Source organism: Corvus brachyrhynchos, unplaced genomic scaffold (genome assembly GCF_000691975.1).
Source record: "Corvus brachyrhynchos isolate BGI_N302 unplaced genomic scaffold, ASM69197v1 scaffold255, whole genome shotgun sequence".
Taxonomy (NCBI): domain Eukaryota; kingdom Metazoa; phylum Chordata; class Aves; order Passeriformes; family Corvidae; genus Corvus; species Corvus brachyrhynchos.
In genome coordinates this window covers 3,341,662-3,368,905 of record NW_008238358.1, presented here as the reverse complement: position 1 = coordinate 3,368,905, position 27,244 = coordinate 3,341,662, and the positions used below count along the sequence as shown (strand labels likewise).

At 36.7% G+C, this 27,244-nt stretch overlaps 1 protein-coding gene across 4 annotated transcripts in view; it reads right to left on the bottom strand.

Annotated features, from left to right (window-relative positions):
• Positions 1-27,244, bottom strand: part of ZNF385B (zinc finger protein 385B) — a 165,459-nt gene that overhangs the window by 102,216 nt on the left and 35,999 nt on the right. The window contains exon 1 of one of the 4 annotated variants that reach the window (XM_017735811.1): positions 22,960-23,300. The exons of the other annotated variants lie outside the window; for them this stretch is intronic. Coding sequence (XP_017591300.1) covers positions 22,960-22,984 — 25 coding nt within the window. The 5' untranslated portion in view covers positions 22,985-23,300. Of the gene's footprint in view, positions 1-22,959; positions 23,301-27,244 lie in introns of those variants that run through there. 4 annotated transcript variants of the gene reach the window in all.

Sequence of the window (27,244 nt, the reverse complement as noted above, 5' to 3'; positions counted from 1 at the left end):
ATTAAAAAAAAAAAATCAATATAGTGACAAAAATGTGTCACAAGAATGTTAAATCAACATAACACAATTCTATCAGAGAATTCAGCTCTTGTTCGCCCCTTTTCAAAATAGCCATTGAAATTATGCTATGATTTCCACAATTTTGCTCGTGCAGTGTTCGTTAAGCAAGTTCCAGATCGCAGACACTATACATAGCACAGTCCAAAGATCAACAGCTTTATCTAGTAATAGACAGATCTATATATACAATTCTAGAGCATAAAACTAACATTAAGAAACCTCATTAAATCTATACTCATGAAATCAATCTACAGAGAAAAGCGGCCATCTATACTGCTAACAGCCACTCGCCAAAATCCCTGTAGACTATGTGAATTGAGTTCATTCCTTGTAGAGAATTCTGAGAGCTGGAAAAGCCATTGTTCTTATTACTAAATGACCACAACTCAAAATACTGTGACTTAAAATACTCAAGATATAAAAGTTCCAAGAACGATTCAGTTAAGAGGCTTTTTAAATACCTGCATTGCTCCATGTATTCTCTGAAGCTGCAGCATGAAAGCGACACAGGAAATCCACTTCTATATTCAAATAAAATTATTAAATAATATCAGGGTTTGGAAAGGTAAATATGAAATAATTTCATGTCTTCAGATGCTGAGACATGAGGGGAAACAAAGAAGACCCCCCCCCTACAATTTGTCAGGTTCTCTCATAACATTGACAGGAAAGTGCTTTTGTATTGTAACTAGCTGTGATAGCACTTAACATCAGATGTTCTGTGCTCCTCTTCCTCAGAGAAAGCAATTTTTTGTAGCAGAAAAGAATAGACAGTAATACTCACCTGGAAATAGTATTATTACCATTTTGCATAGGACTTGTGTCTTATTATGACATGTATTCCTTAGTTTTACAAACAGAAGTTCAAAACCCAAGTCCTTTATTCATCTTGTACCTCCCCAGTTTTGTGTTGTCTATCCAGAAGAATTTTAGCTCACCAAAATAAAGCTATTATCAATTTTTAGTATATTACATTACTCTGACACATTCTTTCATCCTCCCTACCCTACTTCATGCGAACTTTATTACTGCAGTATCAGCTACTGTTTTACTTAAATCATCTCCTCTCTTTACATGTTAACATAAAGCAACATCACATAATTTTGTCTCTGTTACATGTCAAGATAAAAAGATCAGAATAAATTCTCAGCCAACTCTCCAAGCAGTCCACACCTGGTTTAAACCCTTTTCTGTGCAGTTGAACACTAGCAGCACTAGTACTTAAATGAGGGGGAAAAAAAAGGCATTCAAAAAATTGGTCCTAAATGATACTGGCTCAAGAAATGAGAGACCAGCTCATTAATACAAGAATTTACCTTAAAACATAGTCACAGCTTCCTGCTCAGACATCTTCAAGAAATGAATCAAGTGGATGTTGCTAAGAATATTTCAAAGATCTCTTCTCAGTAACATATAAGAAGTCAAGTGTTAACTTGTCAATATTGTTAAAATAGAGCTTTAATGCTGGTCACAATAGATGGAATTTTTATAAAGAAGCCTCTACATATTATCATTAATCTTACTTGACCTGAAACAAAAAAAACCTGTAAAAATGCAGGCCCTATTTCCCTTTTGTACCTTCTATGAGTTTGTTGTGCTATTTTTTTGTTCCTTGCCTGTGCAAAGCAGAGGTCATGCTTAAGCATGCTCAACCACCTTGCTGAAGAGAATACTAATGTACAAGTTACCAAGAGCAGATTTATTTACATAATTTAGATCCATATCAAATAAAGCAAAATTCCCCAAACTTATTTTACTTTATATATATATATATTATGTAGTTTCTGAGGTTTTTTCCCATTTTTATTAAGAACAAAACACTTTATGCTTTAACAAAATTTCCCCTCGTCTTGATTGACTTGAGGATCTTTCCATCAGAAAAGGGAAGAAAAAAAAGAGGTAAATGCTAATTAAAGCTCTGGTCCTCCTTGTTAGTTAGAAGTCTGGGAATCAGAGCTGCTTTTGCTTCATAAATTAGCTGCAGAATGAAAATTCTGCTCATCTAACATCAAAATTTTCAAAGGGGTAAAGGTAAAATATTTAAGAAAGTTTTCCCATAATAGCCACTGGCAAAAATCTTAATTATGCTGAAACTGTGAGACCTATTTTGTCTTATTTTTTCTATCATGAATCTTCATTCTGAAACAGACACAGTTGTTTGAAAAATTCCAATTACATTATCCCTTAGTGCCTCTTGATCTTATGCAGACTGCTCTCACAGTTAACATTTACAAGAGAGTAACAACCTCTTCATCTATAAAACATCCAAGTTTTAACAACATTATGTATGAAGGTGAAGTTCACTATGCCACATGGGAACTGAAAATCAGGATGTATCTTAGCAGTAGCTACATAAAATTCTGCATACTTGTTTTTGTGTCTGGATTTACAGAAACTGTGACAATTTTAAAATCAGTTAATGATCTGGCAGAAAAGATCATTCCCTGCATGATTCTGCAGCCCTACTATCCCAAAAGAACGGCTACCTCCCCAGGTACATGTATTCACAGATAGGAAAAAACATGTTCTGCCTTACAAGCCACATCAGCAGTGCCACAGGGAGCAACAGCCTGGTTTTTACATCAGTAAGATCAGACTCCTTTTTCCCCCATCCTTGTCAAACTCCAGCTCCTTTGAGAATGTCTATCAGCCAAATGTAAGGATGCCTATTGTAATTCCAGATGACTTCCAAGTCATAAGATTTGAGAAATAAATCATTTAATACGGATGAACTACATTTCAGTCTTGTCTAGATTATACAATTACTATGTTTTCATTTATTCTACACCCATGCAAAATAAAATACATATTGAAGGTTTAGACAGTGCACAAAATCCTAAAGAGTTTATTTTTCAACTCTACACTACTTTCCTTTCTCCTTGACTGGAGACAAACAGAACCGTCCCGCAAACTCATCAATTGAGTTTAGAAACCATTAACTCAACCTACAAGGTCATCAAGATAAGAATAAAATCAATAGGATTGTCCTTCGGAGCTGTTTTCAGATATGGCTTATAAGTCTCTACAGCATAGTCTTGCATACTGTCTCATTTTTAGTCAAATATTTACCCTGGTTGCAGTGCAACTTCTGGTTTGCTTTGCAAGCTGTCAGTGTTCTGGTTTTGACTATACATCACTTTTTTAATCTGGTGGCGCTGCACTGCTCTACAGCTGTGCTTAGTATACATAACACCCCAATCAAGCCTGGTAATGCACAGCTTGCTGAAGAGAATGGGAAAATAATGTTCAAATAATGGAAGACAGCATCTGGATATTATAATTATGACCAACCATCTAAGCCAGAATGAAAATCTACATTAGGGTTGATGTTAATTCATTAAACAGAAGTGCAGAAATTAACTCTCTTGGCCTGCAGCCAACGATGACCCCTCTTGAGCAGCCCTACTGCACAGCCTGAAGGAAGGCCTGCACTCTGAACACACCAAAACCTGCTGCATGAACTAGTGGTGGGAGAGCTCTCATCACTAGACAATGACAAGCCCTAGCATAGCTCCTGTTTAGATGTTGAACTTTTAAAATTCTTTGCAAAGCAGTCCCTCCACCCCCTTGTCAATCCTTCAGCCACTACAAGAGAGCATCAATTGATTTTCTCACAAGCAGATCACGCCTTATGCCACCCCTAACATGGGAAATTTCTGTCTGCTGGCCCCCCCATCACAAACCTTTTAATGGATTATTTTAAAGAAACTCTCACCTCGCAGTCGCTAGGTAGATGGTTCAGGAGGTTAAATATTAATCTATTAGAACCACACAATTTTTGAAAAAGCAGCAGTGCTATGTATCTAGGCTATATAAACATCAGTTATTGTCTACATAATGTTTTAATTTTGGCCTCCTACCCATGTTCCTTCCCTATGCCTGGGATCCCACACTTCCTAAGCCTGGTTTTATGGCACACTGTAAATCAGTAGTGTCTTGTATCCTCTACTACAACACAACTGTGACTGCCAAAATGACACAGAACATTTTTAACAGGATGCTAAAGTTAAGTGCCATGAATATAAGATACCAAAACTAAGAATTTGAAAAAAAAAAAAAAAAAGAAAAAAAGAGGGACATTGGAAAATTTAACAGAAACAGTCAGATGTATGAACTTTGCATTATTTAACTCAAAGTTGTTTGCTGATTTTTTTACTGAGGATTCCTTCCATCCTTTCCCATCCCTAGCACATAACCTGTAATAAGGTTGTGCCTTCTTAACTCAATCTCATTTAATTAAGTGCTTGTAAAAGAATTCAGAAAATGTGCTACACAACGTATACTAATCATCTTTGGAAAGTCAAATTAAAGCATAACAAAGTATAAAAATGAATTCACATTATATACATTCCTATATAAACAAAATGGGATAAAAACAACAGTTGTGTTTTATGCAGGCAGAAACTGATTTTCAACAGCAAGAACTGCAAGGGGAAAAAAATCCCCCCAAACATATTTGGACACCACAGAAATTGTATAAAAACATTACATTTTCCCTATTGATACTTGTACCTCAAACACAGATGATAATTGAGTAGATTAGTAATATACAGTACTTTTAGCTCCTTTTAGTAACCTTTTTTTTTTTAGTAGCCTCTTAGCTCCCCTCTGGTTAATATGGATTTGTGTCTTGCAGATTTTTTAGGAATAAGAGCAAAGACAGTTTTGAAATGCTTTGAATTCTAATTAGCCACATATTAGCTGACTACATTAATAGTACAGAAATAATTATGTATGTTTCATATCATTATCATAAAGCCACCAAATTTTCATTAACTAAATGAAATGCTTCCCAAAAACTTGCACCTACCATTGTAAGGATTCAAAGCCTTATAATTGTTCTTGGTTCAAAGAAATGGGGAAAAAACTGTGACTCTAAGAAATGTATAGTTCCAATAAATGTGAATGCTATTTATTGATTAAGGATGACTAGACAGTATTCTAGAAAGTGTGCAAATACAATTTCTCACACTGTAGATTTTGGTGTGTCTTTGTGTAGGTGCAAAATGCCACCTACGTCACTCACATCAATCCAGTGCAAACACAAGCTTTGTTATTTCAATAAAAAATGCAAACTTCAGTACTGAAGTTCCATTCTTTCTTTTGAAATCATTCAGTACAATACAGCTAGGATAGATAAAGCTTTGTGTTTAGAAGCCAATTAGGTGATAAAAGCTAAAAGTCTTATCACCTAATTTCAAAACTGGAATATAAGTAAAGAGAAAATATTGCCTGGAGTAAGAGTATACTGACAATACATTTAGACACACACAATTCAAGGTGTATTATATATTAAACATCATAAATCTTCTACATTTCTCTAGAAATTCGGTCTACTACTTTAGCCTTTATTTATTTAAGCAATTGTGGTAAATAAAAATAAATAGGATCTAGAAACCTATTAACTCCATCAACTATGTAGACCTTAATCACATTAATACCTCTTCATATTGTTGTTGATGGCAGCATGTTTCAATAATATTGCTTTGTCAGAGCATTACTTTAAAAAACATAAGCAGTCTATCAAAGAAACACATACAAACACTCAGAAATCAAGAGAATTAGGTAACTGATGTGGGTGCTACAATCTGAACCAAAACTACGCCAATTCCAAGCAGTCTACAAGCACAACACATTGAACACACTGAATTTTCCACATCTTACTGAGAATTTGCCAATACAAGCTGGAGCACCACACTTTGCTCACAGAATTTGCTTCCGTGTTTGACCTTGCTCTGATGTAGAACCCCACTGATACCAGTGGAGAAGCTCCAGAGGACAAGACATTGGACTGCTTTTACTGCCATTAACTCACTGAAGAGAAATCCACAGTTAATTGCAAATCTTCAAGATAGTTATTTAAAAACTTAAAATTCTCGAGTGGTCTGTTGGATTGCAAACTCAATACCTTGCCAGAATAAATCCTTGCTGATACCCAAATGTACACCACTGTCTTTAATGATTAAGCTGTGGCATAAGATGAACTATCACACAAGTTTACCTTGAGTTTTCCTGGTTTTGCTAAGTTTAACATCCATACTGTTAATATGAATCTTCCAAAGATTTTCAGTGAATATTGAAGCACAGCTTTTAGAATGAAAATACAGTAAGTGCATTGCATGTTAACAGGTGAAACCCAAAAAACTCAGGAGTTTTTAAACACGTATCGTAAGCCAACATACCCCACGGCATCACATTTACCAGGTAAGATCTTACTAGTGTCTGCTGTAGTCTATCACAAATTAATGTATCTATTGATCCAAAATTCAGAACCCAATTCAAACACAGTGTCTAAGCTCACATTATACAGGTTTATGCCAATTTAATGTTCATACACTAAGATAACTCAATGTTTTCTATGTGTGTTTGAAAGCAATCCAGGCTGGCTAAAAGCAGAAGTCTCAAACTTGTAACTCAACTCTTTGCCACCTACCATCTTGAACAGGGATATCAGGAACTCATTTCTAGAGACAAAACTCTTCCAAGACTCTACTGGATAAAAGTAGTGAGCCTCAGAAATCTTCCCAGAGGCGTGCTCACTAGAAAGCAGCTTGGCAACAGACAGTTTTGCAGACCTCCCAGAAATTTCAGAGGCTGAAATGCAGGAGCCTAGATGTGGGGCATGACAATTTGCAAGTCCACCTCAGAATTTAGAAACTCATGAACAATGGCAGTTTGTTCTTGTGTAAACACTCAGCTGGGCACAATACTTTTGTATGATAAATGGAGTGACTCAGCTTGAGTCTCATGAAAGGGCAAATTGGTCACAGCTACGTTGAAATATTTAATCACAGATCTAGTTTTACAAGTGGTATGATCAGTCACTAAGTTGAGAAGATAACTGAGGGACAGTGAATATCTGAACGCAAGTATATGGGACATGTTGAAAATACAAACAAGCTCTGCAAACAGGAGCAGCTTCCCTTTCATAAAGTCAGAATGGTGGTACTGCCTATAAAGGGATTAAGTACCAGCACAGTGTGCCTGCTGATCATGTGCACACCTTGAAACAGCCTCTGCTGGGCTAAGCTTAATGACACACCAGACAAAACATTTGAGAAATAGCCAGCAACACCTGCCTTGGATGCAAATTGGCCTACCTAGCTTCTATTTTCAGCAATTTGGTGTTTAACTGCTGTATTTGGAAAAGACAGAAGAAGAAAAACCAGAAAACACAACAGTTGGTTTTTGGGAACCATGCAGAATGTTAAAATACCTATTCAAAACAAATGATCCAGACAAAAAATTCAACTCACAGGAGTGGCTATACAGGTTTCCTTTGGCAGCATGGGAAAAACAGGGTTATCACATCTAGGCACAGCTCATTTTACCTAAGGAGCAAAGCTTTGCAATCTGTTGCACTTGAATAGATGCAGAACAGCCTTTATCTAACATACTTAACCAGGAAGGCTGTCACTGCGTCACACATGCAGCTAAGGACCATCCTAGTCATCCTTCAGCATATACAAGCACCACAAAAATGGTCAGCAATATCCATTACCCCAGATGAAGCCGTCTGTGCTGACAAGTACTGTCTGCAAGGAGTTTTTCTGATAGCATGTGAGTTGGAAGCTTCTCCAAGACGCTGATAACAACAGGCCAAGTCATTCTCAGCTGACAAACATGGAAGTGATTTTAACATTTTCCGAGGGCCATAAAGGTTACTAGGCTGAAAAAACACAAACATCCAAAGCCACCACAATGCCACAAGCATGAGACACAGACACATTCAAATTTGTTACACCTAAAGCCCCCCACCACACTAAAATACAGCCTATACCTTTTTTTTTCTTCTTCAAACCTTCCTTGCAATTTCGTCCTGTACGCAGGAGAGAAGAACTGCAAGTAAAAATTCTCAAAATATCTCTATGCAATTCTCAAGGCATTTGCTACGACAGTGATAAGGAGCATATAATGTCATGAATAGAACATTTTACATGCATTTGTTTAGCTTACACATGAATGACTAAAAATTAGTTATGAAATAATTTTTCTTGGTTGGCAGAGAAATAAAATCATAGTTTTATTTATGGCTACAACATACAATTGGGAAACAAACCTGCTTATTTTGAGGTTACCCTAGAAAAGCATCATTATTTGCAGGAATCAGAAGTTTGGGCCTTTGACTTTCCAAACACTTCCAGATATTCTTCCAAAAAGTTTTTTTTTCAGTAGTTTATGCTAATATTACACAAACTGTCATATTTTTAAACAGCTGTAAGTAAAATGCCAGATTATTTTATGAAAGACAGCCAGGTATTGCATATCTCTCAGTGACTTCAACCAGCCTGCCTCTTCTACTCTTGCTAGACTCTGTTGTCCTGAATTTCACATATTCCAAAGCAAAATTCCAAATTTCCTCTGCTTGGGCCTAACAGGATATAAATTGAAATAAGAACCAAATAATTTATGCTGTTTTTTATTAATATACACAACTCCAATTACAACTCCTTGAAATAATTTATCACTCCTGAGATGTCTAGTGTATCACTTCTCTGCCCACCTCAGTTTTGTACTCTGGAATTATTTTTAGCTATTTTTTAGTGCTGCATGTCCATATACTATGTCAAAGCATATATATCCCTGTAAAAACTATAAAATTAAATACAACCGATTTAACCCATTAGTCAAAAGACTAATAACCAAATAATTTCTGACCAAAAAATCAAAACATGCTTTGAACAACATTTTTAATACATGAAATAACAGATAAGGTCATTTCTTTATTCTTAAAAGCCCAGTTATGAAGAAATAGGCTTTGAATCAGTTCCATGTGCCCATAAAACTGCATGCAGGACTTGATTTTTTTTTTTTTCATTCTGTTCTGTAATGCTTTATTCTACTTATTTTGAATACCTCCTTGGGATATGTTCTTATAGCCATTTAGTGTGGTAAGTAACATTCATGTACTTTAAATATTTTTACTCTCAGACATTGCTTAGGATTTACTTCCCTTTTCTGCTTTTTTCATTATTGAAGTATTTTAAAGCATTTCAGAAGTTTCCTGAGATACAATCTTTACCTCCTCCTATAAAAACAGCAGGGCTTTTTCTTATCCTTGTCTTTTCTATACAACCTCAATCTCGTAACATTTGGAACAACTGGGCTCTTCCTAGAACGGCTCAGATTTTATTTACTTTTGGTTTATGAAATTTATTAGGTGTGAAATGTTTTATTGCCTTATTTACTGGTTTCAGTGTCCTATTCTGGGAAAGTAGGCAGATCAGCTACAGGCACCCCTAAAGACAACAATATTAATGACTCCAGCTGATGTTCCTACTTTTCCAGCCAATGGAAATGTGAGCACTGTTCCTGCAAGCAGCATGCTTCCTGAAGCTCTGTCCCAGCACACTCCAAGTGTTCAGTACCTGGAGTGAAGCCAGAAATATACCCTGGCCTGTTTCACAAAACTGTAGAAGACACACTCCATCACCTACCAATGAAAAAAAAGTCATTTTTATTTTTCATAAGCAGGACTACTCAACATAAAACCTAAATTTCCCTCACCCAGAAATACAAAATCGGTGATTCAATTATCAAATAGAGAACTGAAAAGGGAATTTAGGCAACAAATATCTATGACAAAGAAATGCAATTTCCCCCTTGCACAGAGAGAAAAGGTTCAAAACCTCAAGAAAAGTATTGTGCTACCTCCTGCCAATTCCTGTGCCATCCCAGGTGTGCCACATAGCCCCATCAGTGGTCACTCCAGCCTCCCTGACAGTCTATCATAGATCCTTGCATTCTCTTTATCAATGGTATATTGACCAAATAAATATTTAACACCATCCCAACACGTCCAGAGCAAAACCCAGTTTAACAGCATTAGACAGATGAATGAACAGGCAGTGTAAAAGGACACTGACTATGATTATTACAAATCTGTTAAAAACTCCAAATTTAAGCAATTTCTGTTGAAGTATAATGGAAGTTTAAGATTCAGCAAGCATAAAATTTGGACTCTGCATTTAACACTGAGGACCTGAAAACCTGTGCATTTGCAACATGCACCACAACTTGAGATGGGAAGGGATCAGAGAGCTCCTAGCTCCCTATCTCCTCCTTCATAGCCTGTTAGACTCCACACTCATTTTCTGAGGGTGGTACCTTGACTCATTCTTCCTTTTCAAAAGCAAATGCCCTCATGGCTGAGCTTTACTCGCAAGGCATGGAAAGAAAACAGCAACTTGTGTAAGGAAAACCACCAAATTTTATGGCTGTCTCGTTAATGTATCAGCTACAGCATGGTTAACCCAATTGAAAAAAGGTAACCCTACCTAAGCAGAAGACTGTCCTACAGGAACCCATAAATTTAATATGCAGCAAAACAAATTAATCTTCAGATTAACCTTCATCTTCAGGAAGGTGTTCTGCTTGTTTTTGTTCATATATTATATTTTTCTACTGTAATACAATCAAGCGTAGCCAAAAAAGCACTCACTTTCATGAGAAACATCAAGAAAATCATTTGAGTTTAGCAGAGCAATTTTTTCTAGAACATTCCATTCTTCCAGTTTGCACTACTGTCTTAATGCCTTATGTTTCAAAGCAGATCTTAAAATTTTGGGAATTAAGTCTCTTCCATAATTCTATACAAGTCTAGAACAATAGAACTGTAGCTCTTAAGACATATATGCAGTACAAATAATCACTCATTTCATTATGGTAGCATAAAAGACAACAAGCTCCAAGCAAAATTCCTCTCATTTGTAAAGATGATCATGACTAATCCTATGCCAAGGCAAGACCAAAGATTTTTTTTTTAAAAAACAATAACTACAAAAAACCACTGTGTAATCTAAAATCTTGTTTAAATTTTATTTTTGCTGCAAGGTTATGTTGAACAATTAAGTGATTTTTTTCCATTGTGAAATCAAGACTTAGAGTACCTATGAATGGACACTCATTTCAGGCAGGTATTTTTCATTATAATTCAGCATATCAATTCTTCTTCTCTTTTTTTTTTCAAGGCATGTTATTAAACCTTCATGCTCCACATCCCCTCCAATTCTTATTACCATTTTCATACCCTATGGTGAGGCTGACAAAAAGCCGTGTAGATTTGACAACCATAAGCACAGGAATCTAGCAAGAAATTACTATGCAAATGTGGCTAGAAGAAGATAATATTAATAAATATTTGCTGATGGGCATTTTGCTCCAGTAGGTGGCACATTTATAAGGAAAACTTAACAATAGTTTAAGCCAAAGATCAGAAGCCTCAGATGTACATGCCACTGATAGATGACAAAAGAGGAAAAACACTTCCACGTTGTCATTTTAGAAGAACCAATCCAAGATCACCAAGTTTGTGAAAAGTTGGAAGGAAAATATTTGCATCTTCTATATATGCTTTATTTACCAAAAAAAAAAACCCAAAAAAACAAAAAACCAAAAAACAAAAACCAAAAAAAAAAACCAAACAAAAAACCAAAAAAAACATATATATATATTTTTGCTCAGCAGTTACTAGCAGCCTCCATTAAAAAGAGCTGTAAAAAATAATAGCTATTTATGAAAGGGAAAAAAAAAGAACCAAACCTTCAAAGTTAGACTTCAGTTGATTTTGCAGCTAAAGGAATGTAAGCCACAGGAAAGCACACCACATTTTTACTTCACTGTAGAAAAAAATCAATTACAAAACCTGATACTAAAAGAAAAATCTAAGAGAAGGGGAGAAAATACTACCATGTGATTACATAAAATTTGAACTGTAAGAGTGTAAGATGATGTTTCAGAAAAAATAAGTAACTAATGTGAGGCAACTCCTTGACTTCAGTAGGGGAAAGCAGAGGGAAGGCTTACACAGAAGGAAAAAATGCAGGCAATTCAGGAGTGACCAACCTTCCCAGACATTCAGTGATGTGCAAAAGAGAACTCTACTTCTGTTTTAGCTGAGCATTTCCACTCTAGATACTGCTACAAAATAATGTTCTTTTTAAATTCAAGCCATGTTGTGATTTCCAGCTCTTAAAAGAATCAAACTGCAACACATTTTTGAATTTATTCATGGACAGCACTCTCAAAATCCTGAATACAGGTACATATATCCTGACCCAGAAGGGAGGAGAGCTTAGATAAAGGTCTGCAGTTTCAAACAAACTGCAGAAATAAATTCCAAGCAATACTTAAATTCATAGAGCCTTTTCATTCCCACTTCTGCGGGAGAAAGTTTAGTATCATGAAAAAAAAAAAGCCATATATGGGCAGCACACTCTCTGGAATCAGAAATACTGAACACCAGCTTGCAAAGCATTAGAAAGATTAGTATTAGTATTATAGTCACAGGCTCAGGAGCAAGCCTGTTAACAGTACACCTTGTCAAGGCAGTTCTGTGCAACCAAACTGTAAGCATTTAACCTTAAGTAAAATGGTAAAACAGGAAGGAATTAGTTGTCCAAATAAATTAGTATGCTTGTGCTGTGCTTCCCACTGTTAGCACAAAGTATAGAAAGAAGTCTTCGTGATAGGTGGATGTAGCTGCTGGGGACACGCTCCAAAAGAGTTAAAGACATTCCAAGGATAATACTCTGAATATAACCCTGGATGATATTGTCTCTAAACAGTACCAATGAAGTGGGAACGACAATGGCTAATGAGCACGCCCATCAGTACTAATGTACCCAAAGAGATAAAAGCTCAACAAAATTATTTACGTGGTTAGATTACAGATATTTTTGTCCCAAAACCTAGGTAAAACTGTAAGGAAACATCTGCCAGGTAAATCATATACACAGTGTCTTTAGAAGCTGATTAGATTCTCTATTCTCCATTTTCTGTCTTCACTGAAGGTATGCTTTAGATCAATGAAAGCCTTTGAAACTAATACCAAGAAAATTAGGCGACATGGTAAGAACACATCACGTACAGGAAACCAGATAAAGCTACACCAATACAAACCCTACATCGATATTAAGCTAAAATATTACGCTTTACTTTTTTTAATTGGTAAAATAACTTTGTGTTGCAGTGGGGTCTCCTGCAACATGCATTAGACAGCAAGGCCCGTGGAAAGAAATAGGGAGCGATTGTTGATAGAAGTTTCAGAGATCTTTACTCTCCAGCCACATGGCCGGGGGACTGCCGAGGAACTGAGCAATCACGAGACAACCAGGGTCCTTCCCACGCAGGGGAACACAAAATAACCAATGGGGAACAGGATTAGGGCACATGTGACCAGGGAGCAGGGAGACCCCGTGCCTAGGCCATGCCTCTACCCCAGGGTCCCCTGTCCCAGGACCCCATGGCAGGGGGGAGAAACCTCTACAACTCTGAGTGATGAAGTTCACTGCACGTCCCAGGTGTACCAAGTAGTGGACACACAGTTGCTACATAGCTGCCTTTCAGTATTTAAAATACACTATTAGAAATGGAGTCCAATCTCTACAAAGGAGCAAAACAAGCAGTGCATACCATAAGCAAGGAATTTAACCTGGAAAATTACTCTCCTTTCACAAGTGCTCAGAGAAAAGCTTGATCCTGCCAGCTGAAAATAACTAGAGGAGAGGAAAACACAGCAGAAGTCCAGAAAATCTTGAGAAGTATCAGTATCATGCTTCTAACTTGATGTGAAGAAAGAGAGCTTTATGAACTCACTCCTGGTTGAAAGAGTATTTGTTCCAGTTACGAGTATGTTGTGCAGACTTTAACCAGGACCCAACAGTCCATGGCTGTGGAGGCAAAGTTGTCATTCTGATTCACCAGCGAGTCACTCAGGCCACTGATGTAAAATCATGTTATAAAAAAGTAATACATAACCTTTTCAAATGTTACACAATCCCTGCTTGTAATTGCATCCTTAATACAAACAATGCCAGACTTGAAATCAAGATTCCTTGCCATTTTATAAGGAGAATGTATCTAATCATAGAGGTTCTTTAATAGCAGAGAAGAAAAGGGACCTCCTAACACATAATTAGAAAATTCAAATTGGCAGTAAGATGCAGTTCTTAACTGCAAAGGTAAAGGTTTATTTAAACAATTCAACAGCGTAACAAGTAAATTCACCACATCCTGAAGTCCTTAAATTGAACTTGAATGTGTCTCTAAATAATGTGTTCTAGTTCAATTGCAGATTTATTGGACTTAAAGCCAACACTGGCATATTTGGGAAAGCAATTTCTTCTGCTAAAGGAATTAATGCTTGAGATTATTTGTCCAGTATTTTAGAATAGATAAGGCCTGGTGATTCCTTCAGTCCTCAGAGTCTCTTGAGCTCCAGTGGATGCACAGATTCTGACTTTGTTTATACCAGAACTGTCATACTAGACCATACAAGCTTACAAATGTGTTGACTTCCAAAATTCTTGGAAACAAATTCACTTTGATCAGTGTAACAATAATAATTTTCTCATTATTTTCAGTTAATTGGTAGATGTCCCTTCAGACATTTCAGACATCTTCAGACTTCACTTTCTGCTGGCAGCCGATTGCTCCACACCACAACAGTACTGTCATATTCCACCAGCACTCAGCACCAACATCAAAGGGAAAAGAAGAAAGGGGGAAAAAAAACTTTCTAAATGATTATAGTTCCACAAAGGCTCCTCCTCTGCGTGTCTGCACTGTTACTGGCTGTTATTCTATGAACTGTGCAACTCCTGAAACCTTGACTTTGCATAACAATTTCTCCTGACCCTAGAACTCTATTAAAGGTAGGCAGTAAACAACATGCTCATGCAATAGATGGCCTAGCAAATAATATACTGAGTAAAGGGATTTCAATTTCAGGCCGGGTAGCACAGTAGCACAGCAGTTTCTCGCAGTTTATCATCACTCAGCTGCCTACTAAAAGCTGTTATTTTGACACATTTTAAGATAGGTAATTTCTAGCTGTATGTATTTGACCACTCAAGACAGAATAAAAATTGCCATTTTTCATCCAGACTCCATGCATGGTCCTTATCTTAGACTGCATGAGGTGCCCATGCATTTCTCAACTCCTAGTGTTCTTCCAGCAGTATGTTTTTGCCACTGAGGGGTCACTGTTGAACAGGCAAGGCAGAGATGCTCTTTCAGAGGGGCCAGTGCAGCTCCCCTCTGCACAATGCACAGCTGTCAGTTCCGAGAATGATCATGCCGAGTACATGATGGAGGAGACTCCACGCAGCAGAACAGTCTCCTAATCTGCAACCAGCAGAAACAACACACTCCTGCTCTCCACTCCGTAGATATTCAATTAAAGAACGACAATTTCTGAAATTAGGATTCTTATCTTAGTTATTTAAAGCAGTTAAAACAGCTTTGATGCATTGCATCAACCTTGCAAAGGAATGACTCGAAGCAGCCAGGGTAGTGTGCATCTATCAAAGCAACACCAAGCTTTCAAATGAGGAAAGCAGTATAAAGTAGAAATACTTTTAAAATATAGACAGCTTTATCCGCCCAATTCATCCACTGATTTGAAGTCTGGATAATCATAACAAGTATTTTTGAAGCAAAACTCTAAAAATAGGGAAAACCTAACTGCATTTAGTCTACAAGTATGTGCCTGGCATTCCATCACCTACCAAGAATTTAAGCAAAAAATAAGCACATTATGATTGCAAACATACCCTGTCTTTGTTGGGGTAGATATCTGTTGCAATAATGTGCAGACAGGATCACTGTCAACTAAAACCTGCTCTTGCCTTCTGCCACTGGAGTCTTAACATAAAATGCCATTGAAATCTATTCCGTTTCAAACAGGTCTTTAAGCTTCAATGAAGCTTGGTACTCAGTAAATTAACAGCCCTTCAAATGTATCTCTTGCATAAACAAGACCACCACCCAAAGAAACCTACAATAATTGAAGAACTCAACAAAGTTTCTCTTCGAAGAGGCTTCAGTAAAGGTGGCTGGAAGTTTTACTTGAAGCAATAATGAAATAAAATTACCTGACAAAAATATTACTTATAAAGCTATTTCTAACCTTTTGATTTTTTCTTATTTAATGCATGCCTATTTTGCACAAAGTGAACTTCTGATGATAAAATTCAGTTTGGTATATTAAGTTATGTTCCTAAACACAGATAAAAAGATAAAGCATGTCATAATTATTCAAATAGTAGTCTCTTGCTATAAAAATATAAAGCAACAAAAATACTTAAAAAATGAACATTTTGGGCATTTCTTCAGAATACTTTTTCTGATGAACTGCACATTTCCTCAATACACATTTTCTCCACAAGGCTTCTTAGGTTACAGAAAATGGTTTAAATTAAAACCCAGAGCAGAACCTCCAAAATATACCACAGAGCTCAATGCTGTCAAGTCATTTGCCTCTTCAACTGTGATCAACTTCCATTCCACTCTACAAGTGCAGCTGATGGGGGACAAAACTGTGGAATGCTTCAGCACTTCAGCATCCCCCACTTTCTGGGGCAGAGTACAGTACCACCACACACTGGCTTCACTTTCAGCAGACAGGAAAATAAGGGAAGTGATCAAAGTAGAACAGCCAGAAAGTGAAAATCAGAACCAAAAAATGTTCAGTGTGTATCTCCTCAAGTAGTAGTACTTATTTATGCCTATTCCCAAAAACTGTCATGTTACTTTTCATCTCAATTTAATGCAACCTTTTCTAGGTTACACAAATAGTTAACCTTACATAAATATTTAACCTTAGGTGCATAATGAATCATCACTAAAGTCTCACATAAAGCACTCAGGAGGGTAGCTGGCCCTTGAAAAGTCTGGAACATCCTCCCTTCAGCCATGCCAGTGTTTTATTTCATGCATCATGATGCAGCAATGCCTTCTGCTCTCGCAAACTCATTCCACTTATTTTAATTTACTTCTTTAGTTAAATGGTACATGATATTTAAGCACCAACCCAAATATCTTCCTCTTTGCCACCAAGCCCATTAATGTCTTTCCAACAAGTGAGCATGTGCATGAGAGAGCTGGGGGAGCATCCACATGTTTAAGATGCAGAGCACCTTCAGAGCATGGAAATCCCCAAGAGTTTCTACCCATTACTGCAATATCTCATTTTTGCCCCACTCCTCAGAAGACTCCAATAAACCTGGGCATAATCAACGAATAAATATCATGTTGTGAACAATACAATAGTTTTGGGTAAAATCTGGCCAAACAATCTGACGGATGTTTAAAAATCAAATATCTGTTTTATAAATATAAAATTACAATTATATAGATGGGCTTAGCAAATCATACATAAAATAATATGAAAGGTTTTTTTCAAAATTACTTAATCGTGTGGATACACATTTCAGACTAATCTTTCTATAAATCATACTTCTCTCATGTTTATCACTTCTTTACTAGTGGGTATTCTGATCTAAGAAACATTTGATAAGCAATATTTGATATCTTCTAAAATTTAGGAATTTATAAATTATTCAAGTAAATAGTTTTGTCACTCACATATTCATGGGTAATATGGGTAAGAAGGCATATATAGTTTACGGATTGCTGATAAAATATTACTTCATGGGTTTGGATTTTATGCTTCACTGATTTTCCAGTGGAGAAACATTACCTGCAGAAGGATATTAACAGCACAGATACCATGCAATAACTAACATCCAGAGTACAAGTCTAATGTACACTTAACAGAGCAATATCAACTCAAATATTTTTTCTGCAAAGGTAATCTGAAAATCTCTGAAACAAAGTTGACTTGTTTTGAGGAAGGTTGAAAGAAAAAAAGACAATTTTCCCTTAAAGGAGAAATACTCATTAGAGTAGGTTAATTATTAAAATGAGTTAAGTGTTTGCAACTGAGAAAACAAAAATACAACAATATTTTTCCTTGTTTCAGCCAGTTTTGTCCTTATTTCTGTCAACAGCTATCAAGAAAAAACCTGGAACTACACCACTTTCCATTCTTTAGAACCATGTTTAAAATACCCAGAATCTGGGAATGTTTTCATAAAGATTTACTCCCCAGTAAATAAACTCCTGGTGTTCCAGCTTTGGCTTTTCTCAAAGTCTCTGCCCTAACTCAGCAGCCAAAGTGACTGAAAAGCTTAGATCTTATTTTCAGAGGTAACCTGGGTACACAGGAGCAAAGACCTATTTATGTTTCCTTAGAAAGAGGTTACTACAATGATTACTTAATAGATCGGTTTTTACTATTCAGAACCTTACTCGAGATGCATCAGGCTCAAATGGTACCACTAACAAAGTTGGCCACCATACACTAATTGCAATTCCTAACAATAATCTTCAGTTCTTTCCAGCTGGCCTGTTTTTTCTTGATGAAGTGATTTCTGTGTCTCTTCATCCAGATGTGCCACTCTAAAGCCTATAAATCTTGCTCACCTCTTTACTTTCTCCATGTTCCACTTAAGTTTGATTGGCTGGTGGAAAAAAAGTCTCCATTTCTGCTCATATTTAAATGCTCAGTCACAAAACATTTCAGGATGTCATCACTGCAAACACTCAAGGCTGAGCCAGAGGAGATGCACATGTGTGAAAATTTTGAATCCTGTTTGAGCAGAAAACCAGACAATTTTAAGAACTTCCTATATGGATTTCTTACCTTGCCTTCATCTCTCCACCCCTACTATGAAATATCCTGAAGAAAATGGAAACCCCCAGGTGGAAGTTACAAACCCAGGCACTGTGTTTTGACTTCTGCCATCACAGAATGCTTGAAGCAAGCAAAAGGGAAACTCACACACCAGAGACCTGCTCTGACATTTCTAGTTCAGTAAAAACACAAACAGTACCAACGTGAACAGCTAGCAAAACCAAACAAAAAAATCCAGAACTGAACACACCACAGTAACCTCAGAAGTCTCTTGATATGGAAACATCCTTTCATTACCTGAACACAAGTGATCTGAACACAGATCTCCTACACCATCCAGAGCAACCCATACACCAAGTGGTGTCACCAAATGCATTGTAACACAAATTCTTGCCCAAAGTCTGCCAGTTTCACAACTTGCTTAAAGGGAAAATTTTATCCACTGAGCTTTCATAGTCTTATCCTTTCCCTCAAGTAGCACCTGTAACACACTATATGAATTTTAAAATCTCAGCCCTTAAGGAAGTTGTATTCCTCTATTCACAGAGTATTAAAAAGACTTCCTCATCTCCTCCCAAGATCTGCATTGCTCAGCCAGAGACACAAACATTTCAGTGTAGGCCTTGAAACTACCCACAGCTAAGGAATTTAGCCTTTCATCTGTCCTGACTGCTGGTATCAATACAAAAGCACTCTCCTTACACTTCTGGAGATCAAAACATACCCAGCTTTCCTCACTTACAACTAAAAAATAATTTTAGAAAACTTCCTTACAGGAACAAAAAAGCATATGTGAAACAGGGAAGTTATTTAGTTTATTTTCCCTTCAGATTCATGTTATGAGCACAGCTCAAAATGCAACAGAACAGAAAGCATATTAAAAAAAGACAAATTCTTGGCTGAACATTCTGGGTGAGACCTCCAGAACATCTCTGGCTCTTTAGCTTATAGACAGGAAAAAACATATAAACTTGAGCTTCAGTAGTAAAACTTCAACAGGGCTGCTACAGTGAACTACAGTTCTCAGTGCACTCATCTCCTCTGGCAGGATTTATCAGTGACCTCCACTAAAATAAAGCAAATTCAAGATTTCCACAGAGAGCTTAGCTAGAATTGGATCCCAGAGTCAAGTGAGTAACATAGAATTGCTCACAATATACCACTTCCTCAATAATTTTTTTTTTCCTTTTAGCTTAGTGTCCTCTTTTTCAGAATCTCCTTGTAAAGTAACCTTGGCAGTGGAGAAGCTGTTACCCCCTGAACACTCTCAAAGTGAAAAAGATCACCACACTTTAACACTCATGCCTTCAAAGGGAGAAGAAATTAAAATTACAGTGCCATGTGATAACTGACAATCTGATACAGAAATGGCTAGAGATCATGGATACAGAAATAAAAGAGCTCCACACCAGGAAGTGAAGTGGTTTTGTCCAGCATAACAAACATACCAGATCTTGCCTCTCACTTGAACTACCAATATGAAACAGCAGGAGGCGAAACATGCAGCAATAAAGACATTTGGAAGAGGATGCATGACCTTTGAAGGTAAAAGCACCTTGCAAAAACCATCTTGGAACAAAGAACTCATCAGACTGAAATGTGGCAAGCTTGTATTCATAATGATAAAGCATGGATAAAAGTAATCCCCAAATAATAAAAGGACAAAGAAAGGCATTCTAGCTCAAATACTTAGAGAAATAAAACAAATTTTATATGTCATGGTGAGCAACATGCCACACATTGTTTTCCAAATGCTCATAGTATTTTCTGCCTCGTAGCCTTTAAACATACACTGAAAAATAGCAAGCAAATTTATTCAAAGGTCCTAAAATGACAACAATATATATATATTTTTAAGCTGTCATTGCATCTCTTGCTGACTACAGAAGCATCCAAACGTGGTTTTGAAAAGGGAGCTTTGTTGAAGTGGGACTGCTGTGCTTTCCAAGTGCCTGTGACAAAGGGCAGTCATCTCCACAGCTTCTACTTCTTCTTCTCCTCCATGATGATGGAATAATAAAAAATGGGTACACCAGCTTACATTTACTTCTTAACTAAACTTCTGGAAACTATGACCTCCAGCTTTTTGTTTTCCCAGGAAGTCATAACAGTAGGTGAACAGGATCTCTCCTCAGCACTTAACAGAGAAGAAACATTACCAGCTCTAGAACTCACCCCATCTTTCCCCCCCCCAAAAAAAAAAACAACAAAGAAATGGCAAATTTTGCTCCTTGCAGACAGAACTGGACAAGAAGCAAATATTGTATCATTTAAAAATGCTTATTTCAGGATCAAGTCAGAATTGTGAAGACCTAGATTAAAAGCAATGCAATTTTAAATTGCCTATATACGAGAGAGAATAATGTAGGCTAGACAAAGTAACCCAATTGAAGTGCACAATGCCCACCTTAACCTTTCATCAAGCATAGCTCCTAGTGAGGGAACAGTCAGAAATCTGGCATAGTTAGAAAAATAAACATCTTCCAAGAACAAGACAAAGGTTAAAAACAAGTTGGTGCATCAATTTGTAAATAATACGTATTAAAGAAGGTTTTACAAAAGTATTTACTAACAACTTATTTTGACTTCTATAGATTCCTGAAGAAAAAGAAAAGCTTGTAAGGTATTCTAAAGTTGATATCTAAAAATCATCCTGAATGTTTAGGGTGCTTTATATACATTTTTCAAGTGCATTTTAACCTTTATCATTAAATAAGCACGAAGAGAAAACTAGCATTGAGATCAATTTTGTATGTCATGGGGAGAAAAAAGCAAACAAAAAAACTTACGAAGTATAAAAAGGTGACAATTAATTTAATAATTTTATGTCATGAATGACAAATGTTTCCTGAAATACTACAATAAAATAATTCCAAAATGCTATCAGCAATGTCAGGAGTTAGGTCATTAGGGAGAACTTCCTTTTATTTGCACCTCCCTAGGATCCCCACCACAAACTGCATTTTTGTTGGGGGGTGTTGTTTTGGATTTTGTTTGTCTTTATCTCCAAAGAACACCTTAGCAGAAGCCATCGGCTTTGACAGAACACCAAAATTCTGGCACTGAACCATAAATTGACCATTACCATAAAAAGAACTGCTAAATGAGAAACTATGTGCTCAGTATAAAACTAATTTCATGCTTTCAAAAGCACACAGTGGCTTCTAGCAAGATAGTGGCCCTGGGACTTGCAAAGACAGATTGGCTAATACAAATGGTGTGTGCTCCTGATGCAGTCTGCTTAGCCAAGCTTTACATGTACTGGCAGTAAATGGAAATTCTCGAATGTTCTGTCAAACAAATACACACTTATCTATAACTTTGGAGCTGAAAGCTATAAAACAGCTGCCTCATAAATATATTTAGCAGGAAAAAGCATGAGCTGTCCTAGTTCCTCAGAAGAAGAAAAAAAACCCACAGCAGTCTTTACATAGTAAGCACAGACATTTCTATAGCAAGCAAGAAAAACATTTTAATAAATATTTTTCAACGTATTTCCTTGTTTTATTTTAAAAAAAATTACTATCAGCATACAGAAATATAATCATATGATGTCTCACCTCACCAACTCAATATTCACATAACAGCAGTGCTTAATAAGGAACTCAGCTGAACTAATTTTTTGCGTTCTGCTATAGGTGAAATTCTCAATAAAATCCCCTTTTTTAAACACGTAAGTACAAAGTTTGTTTAGTTTATGATAATACTTCTTTCAAGCTTAAAGATTTACTACTAGAACTTCACAGGCTACCTTTAGCACACTATCTGTTCCCTTAAATAAAACTTGGTGCACTAAATCTCAAATTTAACTGGTTAGGGAGAAGCGACAGACAGTAATTTTATACCCTTCTCAAAGCAAGCTGTCAGTGCAAATGAATTACTGGAAGCTGTCCTGCGCATGAAAGATCATAACTTTTAATATTAACAACGACAGACATATCTAAGATGTCAAATCCAGTATACAATTTATTTTGTTCTTTACTTTTTTAGTTTATCTGAAGAAACCGACAGCTCTTGTGTTTCACACATCATTGTAACTATTTAACAAGCCAGAAAGCAAGCTCTGGTAAGAGGTATTTACTCACACTGCTAATAAGCTTCTTTCTACAACAATAACACAGCATCACTGACATTCAGAAAACATTTAAAATGCATAGGAAGTCACCTACTGGAAAGATGCCCTCTGCAAACAGCAAGCAAGGAAAGGGAGCTTGCCACATATTTAGTTACTTTTAATACTGAAATAAGAAGAGAAGAAAAAGATGCATTATATGCCTTGCCATTTTTATTATCCTTTCCACTGGAATAACTAAAACAGAAGTGCAGTGCACATAGAAATAATGCCAAACATGTAAGCATCCACTCTTAATGTCATAGCACAAAGCAATTCAGTGAAGTTTAATAATAAAAAACAGACTCACCTCTACTGGGAAGCCCACTCCACATTATGGCTATACTATTTAAGCAGGTTAAACAGCAACCAAGTTACATAAACAAAACTTCCAGTATGTGACCAATATGATCTACGGTGCTACAGAGTGTTGGCTCCAGCCCCGATCATCTGTGTGACAGTTCACTGCTATACCAGAGCAGCCTCAAACCTTCCCAGATGCCGGCTTATTGCACTGCTCATTGAAAATCCTTCACACGCTGGCAACATTTTAGGGAAGGACAAGCACACTCTGAGTCATTTGTAAAGAAAGCAAAGCAATTTCAGTTCTGTATCTTCATGCGTACCGAAACACAGAGCACTGTCAAAGTAGAAGTCTGCCTCAATTTATGCTGAGAATCAGGCAACCCAAGCCTTCATTATCAATGCATGGAATCAGCTACAGAGATCAAATTCAAACAAACCATAAAAATTAAAAGGATATGATTATGAAAGGTTCTACAGATTCAGCTCCAAACCACACAGAACGAGAAAACATCTATCTAGACTGTGTAAACGTTAAAAATAGCTCTGTCTTTTCTACAACGAACACGAGACAGAGGAGAATCAGCAGCCTGTATTGTGATGAGGTTCATTATTGGGGGGGGGGAAAAATCCAGCAATAAAAATTAATGATTCCTTACAGCTTTCCTAAATAAGATTAATTCAAAATTATGCAAATGAAATAAGCATTTTTTTAACCATGTAACAGACAAAGTCTATTATATATTAAAAGACAGGATATCTATTAAAAGGAATAATAAATATTTGGCTGAAAAAATTTAGAATACTGACCCAACAAAGACCTGTACAGTCTAGCAGATTAGGTATTTGTACCAAAAAATCAACAAAACACAAAACACTAAAAGCATAACATTACATGACCAATGCCTTCATCCTTCCAGAACAACAGTAATTTTAAATTACTTACTAAGAAAAATCTCCATGGCTTATTAAATTCATGCTATTCCTACTCCCACATGGACTTCTTGCAGTGTACATATTTTTGTCTTTTCCGGTACTTCACAGGTTTTCTTTCCCCAAAAAGGTAAGAGGGCATGTGTTCCTGGGCATACTCACACCAGAGATACACAGTATAAAACAGCTGTAATGATAACTAGGTTTTCAAGAAATGGAAAGACACGGGAGTTTTTCATTATATTACCTGTACAGTTATCCAAATATACTGCTGGCTCATGAGACAAATATGAGAGAAATTTTGACAGGATCTGTTCCCAGATGAGAAAACTTACTATACAGAGAAGGTATCAATTTTCCTTTTACAAGATAAAAATAATAAAAAAACCTGACTTCATTATTTTATATTTTCCAGTAGTTTTAATACAGAAATCATGGTTAGAAGTGCACATGAATATAAATGTCTGAATTTATAGAACCCTTTTCTCAGCTGTCTGCACCTCTAAATGCTGGATCACATCCTTCAGTGAGACAGTTAAAAGATTCTTGCAGAAACAACAACTCAACTGATTTAAGAAGCTCCCCAGGCCATGCCCAAAGTCATTAAATGACAAGGGATATGCTCCCCACAACAACAGAGGTTGTCTCACCACTACTCCTGCAGCCATTCTCAGCTTGAAACCATGGCTGGGGAGCAGCAGCATTTTTGGTCCTAGACTCTAGAACATTTGATTTTTTGATGTCCTAATGCTGATTTTTTTACCACAGCATAACTGCCCTTGAAGAGAGGTTAAACTGTCCAGGAAAGAATTTTGCTATGAAAATATATTTATGCAAAGTAGTGGCAAAGGGTGCCAAATGTACTGTCCAATTTTGTTTTGAAATCCTTCCACATTCTACCCAAAGGACCACCCCCTCTAAACTACTTTTTCCATAATAGCTACATACTCTGTTTCCTTAATGTCATTCGTGTGTTCCCCACCTCCAAGAAAATGATGTGGAGCCTAGAGATGAATAATTGTTCTGATAACCTTTACCACCTTCAAAAGAGTTATGGTTTTCAATTTGCCAATAAGGAATTTTTGAATGTTTTGCTCTGATGAAACTTATCAACTACTTTAAAACAACTAATTTTTTTCTTGAAGCCTACCAGTGAGCACACATATCATCTACTTAATATTTTTATTAATTTTACCAGTACTTTCACAGTGCTACTCAAAGAACAGAACATTATGGATGCGGCGTGTAGTTACTGGCAAATAAGAAACCAACTGTAATGTCATTTCTGGGCCTCAATATTAACTCTCATCATCAACATTTTGTGAGGAGTACCAAACACCTGAAAAGAATACAATAAATCTGCTTAATTTCAGAGCAGTTAATCATAATCCTGATGGGTCCCTTCCAATTCAGCATATTCTACGTTTCTATGATGACTTCTGTGAAAGAAAACCAGCAATTGCTTATCATAAATACATTTCATATTGTAAGAAAAATGTTACGTACCATTACCTATTTCTTAAGTAAATGGTGGAAGAGACTCAAATGATGCAAAGAAAATGGTACCATCTACCAAATGCAATCTTGTTCAAGAGACCACTGAACAAGAAAAAAGTCAACGTACCCTGCAGCGAAAGTGAAATACCAAGAGTTTCTCAACAGCTCACTAAGCTAATTTTCATTACAGGCATGTAACTCTGTTTGTTATTATTTCTATCATATTGGAGACAGTAAAGTTTTGCTTTCTAGTGAAAGAGTCTAATATTTTACAAATAGAAAAATGGATTTTACCTGGAGTAGGACAGCAAAGCATGGAGCAACCTCCCTTTCACAGAGGCCAGAGAAGGGAAGCCCTGAGGAGTTGCTCTACTTCGTGCCCTCCCCAGAAGAAGCTTTCTTGAAACTGCTTTCTGAAAGGTCGGGCTGTAGGCAGCAGGCATGGAAGGCAGAAAAAGTGCTGACCTTCTACTCATCTAAAAAAGGTTTTGGCCCAACACAGAGAAACAGTAAGCTCACAGTGCTTTCTACTATACTCCTCTTCAGACTTATGCACTAGAATTAGATGATTGATGTGCATGCACACATTCACAATGGAACTCAGGTCACAAACTTTTTCAAGATACTTTTGGTCGCTGCTTTGCATTCCTCTGAGTACTTGGTAGAATAATTCATAAAGATCTTCTGCAATAAAAATCAGATTATCCTTGTCTTTTTTTAGATTAATGAAAGACAAACACTGAGAAGGAATTGAGGACCTAGATCAAGAGGCTTAAAGCAAGCAAAAGTTCTGTTCTCCCTTACGCTGGCACAAAGCAGTCTTAGATGACAAATAAGCTACCTGTCAGAAAGCCAGTCTTGGCCCAGATAAGGATTAAAATACAAAGACCTGTGTTTAGGATTAGATTCTTCTGACAAAAACCAAGGAAAAACTCCACTGAAATGAGAGCAGTGCACTGCAGTTCCATTCTGTTGTTACCATCATTTAATCTTGCACTGACCTAGTCATCTGGCAAACTAACTTTTTTCACAGTTTCATTTAAAAAAAAAAAAGTCTTCCTTGCATACATGAGGCCAAAATTGAGAACGTAGATTTAAGGCTATCTGGAATATTTTCAGTATAATTTCTCAATGTCTATCAACAGTTTAATTTTTTGGCTAAAGACACTGTTCACGCTTCCTTTTTTTAATTTTTTTAAACGAACATGCAAGTTAGCTATACAGTCCATTGATCACATCAAGAATAATTCTGAGTTCTTTAATTGTAAACCTCCCTGCCTCCATTAACCTGATAGGTTGCCTAAACTTCCAAATTTATATGGCACTGCACAAAGAAACAAAGAAGCTCTAATCTCTGTTGCCACAAGTGGAAGAAACCCTGCCTTGTTCATACTCCCTTGTTCTTCTCCCATGCCCAAAAATTGCTGGTTTATGTTCTCCCTTCCACTCCCACTATTAGGCCCTTTTTTTGACCTGGTTTAAGTCACAAACACAACAGAAGTTTAGTCATTTATGTATTTATTTTGTTGTATTAACAAATCCCTGGCTGTCATTGCTGTGAACCAGATTACAAAAGTGTGTGTTTATAATCCCTCAGAAAGTCAACCTGTGATTATTTCCTCAGTACTGCAGTGTTAACACAACGAATTGTAGCACTGTTCTTTACAAAGAATCATGGTATGGGGTCCTACAGCATTTCCAAAACTGTCCAGCAACGTCCGAGATTTCAAGAACAAAAAGGCAAAGCTGCTACCAGAATACTCTACACCCTGAGAGCCCAATCACACCTCCAGCCAAACCTACAGAAAGATCACGTGGGCATCAAGGAGTGCCACCTGGCCCTAAAGCACATCTGCTCTTTA